The following is a 12,269-nucleotide window of genomic DNA, read 5'->3' as shown; positions in this document are numbered from 1 at the left end:
CATGATACAGGAGATGTCAGAGGCTGCGGGCATGATACAGCAGATGTCAGAGGCTGCGGGCATGATACAGCAGATGTCAGAGGCTGCGGGCATGATACAGGAGATGTCAGAGGCTGCGGACATGATACAGAAGATGTCAGAGGCTGCGGGCATGATACAGGAGATGTCAGAGGTGGTAGACATGATACAGAAGATGTCAGAGGCTGTGGGCATGATACAGGAGATGTCAGAGGCTGCGGGCATGGTACAGCAGATGTCATAGGCTGTGGGCATGATACAGGAGATGTCAGAGGCTGTGGGCATGATACAGGAGATGTCAGAGGCTGTGGGCATGATACAGGAGATGTCAGAGGCAGAGGGCATGGTACAGGAGATGTCAGAGGCAGAGGGCATGGTACAGGAGGAGATGTCAGAGGCAGAGGGCATGGTACAGGAGGAAATGTCAAAATGGCAGAGGCTGCGGGCATGGTACACGAGATGTCAGAGGCTTCAGGCATGGTACAGAAGATGTCAGAGGTTGTGGGAATGGTACAGGAGATGGTTAGAGCCTGAGGACATGATAATAAAGATGGTAAGATATGTAGACATGATACAGGAGATGGTCAGAGACTGCAGATATGGTACAAGAGATCAATCAGCCTCAACAGTGACCATCAAATGCAGCCTCAGTGTACCCATCTTTGCAGCCTGACCGTGCCAATCATTGTAGCCTCACTGTACCCATCATTGCAACGTCACAGTGCCCATCATTGCAGCCTGACCGTGCCCATCATTGCAGCCTGACCGTGCCCATCATTGCAGCCTGACTGTGCCCATAATGCAGTCTCACCGTACTCATAATGCAGTCTCACCGTGCCCATAATGCAGTCTCACCGTGCCCATAATCACAGCCTCACAGTGCCCAAAATTTCAGCCTTACTGTGCCCATAATGCAGTCTCACCCTGCCCATAATGCAGTTTCACCGTGCCCATAATCGCAGCCTCACTGCAGTCAGTGCCTGTGCCCAGAGGTGTAACTAGAAACTTTCAGGGCCCCCAAGAAACCATGAAGGACCCCTGGGACCCTTTCTAATGCTCCTGGTGTCCTTTTCTCCATCACGGGGCCCTTGATTATGGTCCTGCAGCAGGATCCCTTTTACACATTTGAACTGATTGGAATACCCATTGTTTTGTATGGGGAGGCGGTTGTAAAAAGACATGTCCATTTACACCTGCCTGCATCCACTCCAATGAAAAAAGATTCCCCATCCGTCTAGCAGATTGGATGACAGTCAGACCGGTCCATAGAGAACAACAGTCTGTGACCGTGTCCACTATGCACAAGTGGAGCAGACACGAACCTGTCATCCACCTGCTCAGCAGGGATCAGCCGAGAGTTCCCCCACTGAGCAGGTGGATTTGCTTGGCAGAGTCTACCCATGTGAAAGGGCTCTGAGGACTGTAATATAAAGGGAAACCGATGTAAGGGCCAGTTCACACCAGACGCACTACCGTACAGTTTTGTGCGCATTTTTACTGCGCTAAAAATGCATGCACAGTGTTTTCCATGTATTTCAATGGCTCTAGTTGGCTCTAGTTCACACCATGCAGTTTCCGGTGCAGAAACTGACCGAAAACTCAATATCTACCTGCTGCTGCTGGAGTTTCTCTTTGCATGGAGGAGCTGCCGAGGATTGGAATGTGGGAGGGGAGGGGCCGCAGGGACACACACGAGGGGGGTGAGAGGAGAAGAGCCTGCTATCTGTATCTTTTTTTTTCTCTCTCTCCTGTCCGACGTCCGTGCGGGGTCCGAGCAATGTTGTGACAGAGAATGTAATAGTCACTCTGCTCATAACTGAAGCCACATTACTAGCTTTTGCCCCCCCTACAGCAGACACGATCTGGTCTAGAAGGAGGAGGGGGGGGACTTTTCAAACAGCAGCACGGCCAAAGTTTTCACACTCGCAGCCACACAGCAGGAGATAAAAAAACAAGTAAATAATGCGCAAAAGATACACAAAGTCTCAGGTGTCAGAACAGCACATATTAGTATGGGAACAAAGGAGAATGAGTCAAAGTCTGGTGGTAGACTCCTTCTCCAGTCTGTAGGAGCGCTGTGCTCTCCACCTGCGTTCCACACCTCGGGTTGAGGATCCTCCATCTTAATGGACACTCATCGCTCTATGATAAAGTGACATCCCCCCGCACAGCGCTCCTACAGACTGGAGAAGGAATCTACCACCAGATGACAGTTCACCTTCCAAAAGGAAAACTCTACATGCCTATTTTACACTACTTAAATGTGAGTGAGATGATCATGTTTTTATAAATTAAATTGTTTTAATCTACTACACCCAGAGGCGCCTCTCTCCTTGCTTTTTTACACAGCAGGAGATGCCCGCTGACTCTGTGTGACATGTAGTGGAGGAGGAGGGAGCGGAGCACTGTGCAGCAGCCACAGCTTCGCCCAAAGCAGCCTCAGGGCAAGCAGCCTACCGGTAGATGTCCCGGGATCCCGGTAGGCCAGTCCAGCCCTGCATAGATGTCAATAAAAATTTGGAAGAGGTTCTAATCCCTTATCGCCACTCTATCTAAAAACAAAAAAAAGGAAACGTTTTTGCCTTTACATAGAATCAAATTATTTTACATTAATACAGAGATTGTTTTACTACAGTGAAACACTCTGTAAAAGTGAAGGTATTTGGTTATCTGCTGTGCTGATTACTGTCCACTTAATATGTTTTGGCATAAGTATGTTCAGTTTGTGGAACATCAAGGTGGATATGTGGCTTTGTGTTTGGCTTGTGCATTAATCATGTTATTTGCAGGATTAGAGTGCAAATCCTCACAGAATAAGACTTAAAAGGATAAACAGGCACACTTATCAGTAGGGGTAATGTGCTTCTATTGCATGAAGAACAGCTATAAAGACAGTTAGGTGTCAAACATCTAGCTGGACAGAAAGAACCCACCTGGAATACAAATATAACGAATCTCGGCACTTAATATAGAGAACTTGCTGAAATAATGTCCTCTTCTGTAAATACTACTGGAGCTTCTTTTCTCATAGAAGCATTGATGGGTTGGACATCACAGCCGGAAGAGCGAGAAATGCGGAATTTTGGAACCCTACCTAGCCAAGACAAATCTGAAGAAAGGTTATACTCAAATACAGGACTAAGGTCAAGACAGTCAGAAGAAAAGGACAAAATGGTTAAACACCATACAAGACAGAACACACTGAAGCCAGAGGTTAATGATAAAAGGGAAAGTGTGAATCCCAATATCATCAGCCAATCAGAGACAGGTACACAGTCATCTGCTAGCATCTCACCTGAAGAGAAAATTCTAACATGTTGTCAGTTAAAACAAAAGACTGTACATTCTGAAAATAATCAACACGAAGAAAAGAATAATCTTGAAAAACCCAACCAATCGTACATAGCTCTAATTTCAAAAGCTATCTTGTCCACTCCAGAAAAAAGGCTGCAATTAAGTGATATATATCAGTGGATCATGGACACTTACCCATATTACCACAACCAGGTACACATTACAAGAATTAATCAGTTAAGTTATCCATAGCTGCTAACAAAGCATTAAACCTTAGAAATTAGAACAAATCTTTTAAATTAGTTTTGTTTGATAGCAAGGAAAATGTATGTTAATGTTGTTTTTTAAAGCTCTCTAAAACGTGCATGTTTAACTAGCAGAAATAATTTGTTCCCATTTTGTTATAATTTGAGAAATGTATAGATTTATGATTGACTTTAAAAATTTGGTAAATTTATTTAAGTGATTGCAGAGGGTTACTAAATATTAAATGTAAGATTTGAAGGCAGTTGTAGTTCCACTCTACATGCCTATGTAATTAAGCAAGAGGAGTATCTCTCCCCCCAAAACAAAACACTCAAAAGCCCATATGGTGTGTGACATGCTCTTTAATATTATTAGCTGTTAAATCTATGCTGAAAAAAGCCCAGATTTAGAAACTCATACACATCGTGCTAATATTAATGCATATGTTTCATCTTTCCCTGCTGGATTCCTATACTTTTCCTAAACATGTATTTTGTAAGTAAGCTTTCCTATTTGTGGTTTTGGAATGCATTTAATAATTTGTGTTGTATTACAAAAAATAAGTAGTGGCTTTTTTTTTAACTTGGTGAACTCAAAATTCACTTAGAAGGTAAATACAGTAAGCTGTATTCACATTGAATGCACACGCATGCAGAACAAAAATTTAAATAGGATTTTTTTCTTATATCATCATTATCTAAGGGGATAATGAAAGGGAACACAGCTTCACCTTTTTTACTCAGCTAAGTAAACCTACAGTTTTCTACGAGAAAAACTATGAGAGTTTTGATTCCTTTAGTATGTTGTAAATAACCCAATTTTGTCTGGGATCATTTTATTTTACAAATGCCTTTGACTACATACATTTTTTTTTCTTAGGACAAAAGCTGGAGAAATAGTGTCCGTCATAATCTTTCCTTAAATGAGTGCTTCATTAAGGCAGGACGTAGTGATAATGGAAAAGGGCATTACTGGACTGTTCATCCTGCCAACATGGAGGCTTTTTCTCAAGGAGATTATCAGCGTCGCAGGACTAGAAGACGTATCCGTAGGTAATTGTTCACACTGTTTGTGTACACTATTATTGTTTGAAGCATGAAAAAACTAAAAACACTGTACAAAAATGAATACATTAGTTACAATGTCTGTAACGAAAAAAAGTTGATATGTTAATATCCAGAATTATGAGGAAATTAGGTAATAAGTAGTCATGTTTAGGGCCAGCTTCATGCCTTTTTGTTGTGTAAAAGTGAAATAAAATTATGTTTTCTCATATGTTAACACAAAACTCGTAATGCATAATGGGCAGTGTTGTGCATTTCATTTGGAATTTGAATGAAACTCCAATGCACATGTGTGTTGCATAGCACAATACACAGATAGGAACCATGGGCCAAATTCCCAAAAACGCCGCCTAACTTAACTTTCAGCAGTTAAGTTACACAGGCGTTAAATTTCTACCTAAGTGCCCGATCTTCAAAGCACTTACCTAGAAATTACACGCCGTGTAACTTAAGTGCCTCCGTCGCAAGGCGGTCCTCCTCTCCGGGGGGCGATTACAATTTAAATGAGGCGCGCTCCCGCGCCAGCCGTACTGCGCATGCGTGTGACGTAATTTTCCCGACGTGCAGCGCGCGAACGTAATTTACGCCGGGCTTTGTGGATTGCGACGGGACAATAAAGTTGCGACGGGTGAAAAAAAAAATACGCACCGGGAAAAAAAATTCAAATTTAAAAAAAACGCGGCGATCGAAAAAAAGGTCTGGTTTTACATGGTGTACTAACTTTCCACATTGTAAAACCAGCCCTAATTTTGTGCAAGCAAATCGGAACTTACGCAGAAACCACAATGCTTAAAAGCTTTGTGGATCTGCTTAAGTCCTCATTTGCATACGCAAAGCAGCATTTCAATGAGAAATGCCCCCAGCGGCGGATGCGGTACTGCATCCTAAAAACTGACAGTGTAAGTGTCTTACAGATGTCAGATCTTCTGCCTAACTTTGGAAAAATCCTTTTGAGGATCGTTTCCAAAGTTAGGCACAGAGATACGCAGGCTGAACAGCAGTTCTGCCTGCGTATCTCTTTTGAGAATTTGGCCCCATATTTACATTGTGGTGCAGTGTGTTGCTATAAAAAACAAAAGCAGAGGTCTTATTTTTTGTGCATTTTCATGCGTTGGCAGCCCTTTCAAAATGAATGGGCTGCCCTAATGCAATGCATGCTAACACAATATATGAATAGGTTAATATGTGCTGTAACACACTGCTACTTCAAAAGCATGAAGAACACTTGAAATATGTTGTTATTTGCTGTGTGGAATCTTGAAACCAGGTGAGATCTATTACACCTGAAATGTCCATAATTGCAGATTTAATTGTATGAAGTCCACATCTGTAGCAATATGTTGTCATTGTACAACTCCTATGAATTATATGCAAAGTCATAACTACTGCTATAGCAGCCCAGGCAGCTGCTATGAATCCTGAGGGATGGGGGCAAGGCTGTAGTGAAAATTTTAGTTTAAAGTGTGTTGCTCATTAAATTGGTAGTCAGTGTAAGAAAGCCTGCCCCAGCATTGGTGGTCTGTGGGAAGATGAATTGTCATTAGTGATGTGATGGATATTATTGATACAGAGCTGAAAAGGAAACTATTCCTTACCAAGCCTGGATTGACCACAAATAATAATTTCCCTGAAATTGACATCAGAGGTTAACTAAATGGGTTTGTGCAGTCATTTCTGGTTGAGAAAGGAACAGGATGCTTCCTTGCACAGCCATTCTGGTAAGCAAGTACCGTATTTATGGGCGTATACCGCGCAGTTTTTTGCCCTTAAAATCAGGGCTACATTAGGGGTGCGCGCTATACGCCGGAGCGTGTAATAGGGCGATAAATACGGTATTTTTTTTTCTTTGGGGTTGTGTTTCTCTGTCTAGGGTAGAGCTTTCCAGGGCATTTACCTTATTTCTATGGGAGCATCTCAGGTTAATCTCCAACTCTGTACTGGGAAGTTTGTCAAGGGAAGGCTTTCCAGTGCAGTTTTGCTTTAAGCAGTCTCCCACTTGTCACCATGGCACACGTTGCATGCAGCTTACTCAGCATCCTAAAAAAAATTATCGTAAAACGGAAGGAAGGAGTGCATTAAACTTTTAAGTTGATCACATATTTTGTAGTTATGTCCCTGATCATATGGACAGATCTTTAAAAAACCCAGGGTCACATTACCTGGATCCAGAGTTGAGTCAAGTTTATCCAGTACCAGAACAGCCATGTTTTTAAAGATAGTAATACCGGTAGTTACTTTGCCCATTAGCCTCGAAGGTCCAAATCTGATCCTTTTTTAAGCATATGCTTTCCACCCTTATTTCACGAATGCAAGCATCATCATGGTGCTTTATATACCAATGTTTAGAATACACTTTAGTGAAACAACATTGTGTTTATTCTATGAGAGAATTGTTATTATTGTAGATGTTATCAATGACAATTTGTAGTTTGGCCATAATTTATCCCTTCCAATAAAGCTTAAATAGGTTGTAAAGGTACAATTTGTTTTTCTAAATAGATAAATAGCCGGGAGAGTCAGGACGCCCACTAACACACAGTTCCTTTCTCTATCTGCAACGTAGAGAGAGTCCTGACTCTCCTGTAGTCCAAGGGAGGGGGTTGAGCACGACACTCCACACCAGGGAGAAAGCCTTGCATTACTGTGTGGTGTTACAGACAGAAGAATAGGAAGTGAGGATTTCTCAGAAGAAATAAGGACATTTAAAAGCAAAATCGAAGCATGAGGTAAGTGAAGGAGGACTGCACTAAGGTAAAGGAAGCTATCTCGAAAAAAACAATTGTACCTTTACAACCCCTTTAAGGGCTCAGTTACACATCGGAGTAGATAAATCACAGGCAATATTGTATTCTGATAACTGTTAATACATGCAATGTTAGTGTTAACTACTATATATAATTAATTTTTAAATTTGCATAGGAACTGCTGGAGCCATTGCGGAAATATTTTAAATCATTGATTTAAATCATTTGAATTATTTAAAATAAACCTGGCAGGGCTTTTGTTTGTCCAAAGACACGTCTCTGTAATTTTTGCTGGATGGCTATGTCTGCAAATAAGCAAGGAGAAAAATATACGTTTGGTATACAAAACAAAATAAAATTTAGATGCTGAATACAATTATTACATATATGAATCCTAAACCTGTATACCTTTTATGAAGCAGAATTTTTTTTAAATGTTGCCATTGATAGAGGAATAATACTTTACTAGCTATTGTACTGAAATGTTATACTGTATATAATTTATTTTTGTAGTTTTTTGTAGTTTTAAGACAGTAAGAAAGTAAAAAAAAGAAAGAAAACATACCAGTGGCAGTGTACAAACGAATAGTTTGAGCAAACTTTGTTTTAATTTAAAACATCAAATTTATGTTTATTGGAAAAAACATTGAAAATGTATTTGCTTATTAAAGAAATACTTTTTTTGTTATCTACCAAATTTGTTAATACAATACTACAAAGTGTGATTAGTGAAATAAATGAAAAGAAGTTAAATAAAATGCATAAATGTTATATATGAACCTGGCAGCCAGGTTGAATCAATTACACTGACAAAGTATACCAAAAGTCTTGAGATGACATTTTTTTGTGTTGTACCCCATCAGGGCCGGACTTACCATTGGCCTTGACTGGGCTCAAGCCCAGGGGCCCCACCCAATAGGGGGCCCCCTTTAAAAAAAAAAAAAAAAAAAATTTTTTTTTTTTTTTTAGGGGTCCGGAGGTCCCCAGGGCCCCGGACGGCAACCCCCCTTTTTTTTATTTATTTTTTGTAAAAAAATGTTTTTTTTATATATTTTTTATTTTTATATATATAATATATATATATATATATATATATATATATATATATATATTTTATTATTATTATTAAAGGGCCCAGGGGTCTCCAGGGCCCCGGACGGCAACCCCCCTTTTTTTTATTTATTTTTTGTAAAAAAATGTTTTTTTTATATATTTTTTATTTTTATATATATATATATATATATAATATATATATATATATATATTTTATTATTATTATTAAAGGGCCCAGGGGTCTCCAGGGCCCCGGACGGCAACCCCCCTTTTTTTTTATTTATTTTTTGTAAAAAAATGTTTTTTTTATATATTTTTTATTTTTATATATATATAATATATATATATATATATATATATATATATATTTTATTATTATTATTAAAGGGCCCAGGGGTCTCCAGGGCCCCCGGATGGCAACCCACCTTTTTTATTTTTTTATAAAAAAAATTACATTTTTTTTTATATATATATATATTTTTTTTTATTAAAGGGCTCAGAGGTCCCCAGGGCCCCATGTGGCAACCCCCCCTTTTTTATTTTTTTTATAAATGTTTATTTTTTTATTTTTGTTTATTTTTTTTTTTTTTATTAAAAGGCCCAGAGGTTCCCAGGGGCCCAGAGGTCCCCAGGGCCCCCGGGTTTGGCAACCTCCCTTTTTTTATGTAATTTTTATAAATGTTTTTTTTTTTATTATTAAAGGGCCCAGAGGTTTATTTTTTCTTTTTATTAAAAGGCCCAGAGGTCCCCAGGGCCCCGGATGGCTACATATATTTATATATATATATTTGTCTTCTTCTTTATTTCTTCTTTTTTTGTAAAGGCCCCCCCGCTTCTCAATTTGCGGCAGCCCCCACGCTTCTCAATTTCAGGCGGCAGCACCCCCACCCCCCCTAGGTTCTCTGCTTCAGGGGGCCCATGCCTTAAGCTGTGCAAGGGGCCCCAAAATTCCTGATGGCGGCCCTGCGCATACCTCCCAACACGCACGGATTCTGTGGGACTTTCCCGCACAGACAGCTTCTTCCCGCAGTTCCGCAAAAGGGTTAATTTTCCCGCACTGCAAGAGGAGGCAGCACGGAAGCAGGAGGAACCGGAGTGGTGTGTGGAGGACTGTGGCTGCTGAAGGGAAGAAAGCCGACAGCCGGGCTAATGACAGTCTGTGGCCCCGGCTGTTGGCACATGTGAGAGGCACTCCCCCCCTCAACAACTGCAAAATCCCCCCCGCTCAACAACTTTAATGCGCTCCCCCCCCGCTCAACAACTTCAATTCGCCCCCCCCCGCTCAACAACTTCGATCCCCCCCAATTCTCGGCTCCAGGGGGCCCCTTCAACACTCAAGCCCAGGGGCCCCCACCACCCTAAGTCCTGCCCTGTACCCCATACACTCTTGTAAACCAGTCCTTAGCTAGTCACTTGCTTGTATCAGAATATGACATATGTTGTTATAGTTCAGACCATCCTTTCTCAACTTTTTTTATTCCTAAGAAACCCTTAACATTTTTGGGCTTCAGGGAGCATCTGATAAAAATTATTAAATCTAGACTACAGTTATGGAAAAGAAATGCAGATGGTAATTATTGTTGTATAACCTGTGGTATGCATAACAGCCAGGCAACTATTATTTTCAGAAAGGTGGATCAGCAATGGCAGCCCACGATTTCTCTGAAAAAGATCCTGTGATCATTCCATTGCATGCTAGGTCTAAGATGTCATGTAAAACTACTGGCTAGAATAAGTAGAGCTTCCTTTATTTTCAGATTTTGGTGTGTTGCAAACAACAATGCTATTATTCACATCCGTTGGAGGCTCTGCGTTCCAGGCACCACTGCTCACATTTCCCAGTCTTCCCTGATATGACTGGGGAAGCCTTGTGTGATTTGCAAAGATAGTCTCCCCCTAGAAGTAGTGTAGCAGATGAAGAAATCACACTCGGTTTGCAGGGCACTAACAGACCAAATTTGAAAAGTAAAGGGAGTCACAGTTAATCAATTATGATTAGATTTACATCACAAATTAATATGAACATGCATGGGGTAGTGACAGGGTATCGACAATTTTCTTCTTAAGACATATCAATGTGCCCTCTCCAGCAACTATTTCACATTCTCTCCTTGTACCAACTCAAGTCTGTGGATCCTCATCAGGACTTGCACATAGAAAATAAAAAGAGCTAGACAAAACTAAGAAACACCCTATATGGGTAAATTGATCCCTGTGAGCTGAGGGGTACCCAGGGGTGGACTGACAACTCATGGGGCCCCCGGGCAATAGAAGATTATGGGGCCCCTCTGGCTTACAGATGGCCACCACGCCAGGAGGTAGTGCAGAGGCGGGCAGCTAAAATCTTGGGATATTCACATTAAAAGCATGTCATTTTCGGACATATCAGGGACAGATCTAAAAAAAACACAGATTTTTACATACTGTCCCTGGTTTTACTGAGCCTGGCAACCCGGATGGGGCCCCCTAGTGGCATGGGGCCCTCGGGCAGTGCCCGAGTGACTCAATGGTCAGTCCGCCCCTGGGGGTACCTCAACCAGAGCTCTGAATCCACAGCATTTAGGTAATGTTTGAACATGTACAAAGATGTCTTTGAAAACAATGAAAATATGTTTACACCTGAGGTCAGCTGATTGATATGCCACAAGCAATGATGTTGCACATCCAATCAGATTTCAGTTCACTGCAGTCAGATATATTAAAGCAAGACACTGTATAACCTGGCAAAGGATTTGCAGTTAAAGTGTTACTAAACCCAGGACCCTGCATTCACTATATCTGGTCTCCCACAGTACACAGTAGTCTTGTGACTTCCATCAGTGTCTGGTTAAAGCTTGTAGGAGGAGTTTTCATTTTGTGCCAACTGTCCTATCAGGCTGGAGGACCCATGACCCTCTGACTGATTGGCCCTCTGCTGATCACATGCACTCTCCCAAGAAAAAAAACCTCTCTAGCAATACACACCAAACAGAGGATGTGCAGCCTGTCCCCTAGCCTCTGTCTTAGGGGCTGTGGAAGAAGAGAAGACAGGATCAAACTGCCTTTTTTTACATAATGCATAGGATTAACCCCTTAGCTTCCACAGTGAGTATAACAAGCATGCTTTACTGCATATACAGACTGATTTTACTGTTGTGGGTTTAACAACACTTTAAGTATATGCAGACTTGATATTTATCTACCTTTTCCACAATGTACACCAAGACATGTGACAAATGTCGTTTCTGAATTCTGGTCAAGCAATAATCTTTCTGGTTAAGCAAAGTAGCTATGTTACCTCTCTGCTCTAAACCCTCATTGGACAGTGAATCAGCATTATCATCTCAGTGAGCAGGAGCTAACCTAGGAAGCAGTGAAACTGATCCAAGTAGCAGTGATGATAAACTAGAAGTAATGAACTAGTAGTGACTACCAGAGGTGTGCCAAAAGAAATACCATATTCCAAAAGATTTGGCAGATAAAACAGTTCACATATATGGATCTACCCATGTATTTAGCTGCCAAAGAATCCAAATAAAGAAGGTCATACCGACTGAAATTTAATTGTACAACCTCTGCAAATATCATTTTTTGCAAGGGCCTACATCAACAATCAATTCAGTATATATTCAGTCAAGTAGGTCAGCACACTACATACAGTAGTTGTTGGTACATCAATTGCTACATGTATGGCCAGCTGTAATGCACTTTGCAAATCATTACTCCTCTTTAAACTAAGTTTTTAACTGACCCCACCCAATGTTTATAATATATTATTGATCACTTTGCTGTTTCTTTGTGATTTATTTTAATTCACTAACTTCTGTCTTCAACAGGGTGTCTTCTGTGCTTGGATGTTCACCTCACTTAC

General features: G+C 40.9%; 1 protein-coding gene across 1 annotated transcript in view; it reads left to right on the top strand.

The window, feature by feature from the left end:
* The first annotated feature begins 2,445 nt into the window (after positions 1-2,445).
* The window catches only part of LOC120912053 (forkhead box protein D1-like), a 10,386-nt gene continuing 562 nt past the window's right edge, over positions 2,446-12,269 (top strand). The window contains exons 1-3 of the mRNA XM_040322573.1: positions 2,446-3,525; positions 4,438-4,610; positions 12,235-12,269. The exon at positions 12,235-12,269 is cut by the window's right edge and continues 562 nt beyond it. Of these exons, the coding sequence (XP_040178507.1) occupies positions 3,007-3,525; positions 4,438-4,610; positions 12,235-12,269 (727 nt within the window). The 5' untranslated portion in view covers positions 2,446-3,006. The remainder of the gene's footprint in view (positions 3,526-4,437; positions 4,611-12,234) is intronic.

The sequence above is a fragment of the Rana temporaria genome, chromosome 1 (assembly GCF_905171775.1).
Source record: "Rana temporaria chromosome 1, aRanTem1.1, whole genome shotgun sequence".
NCBI lineage: Eukaryota > Metazoa > Chordata > Amphibia > Anura > Ranidae > Rana > Rana temporaria.
Note: the sequence above shows the minus strand (reverse complement) of the source record. Positions and strands in the feature narration are given on the sequence as shown.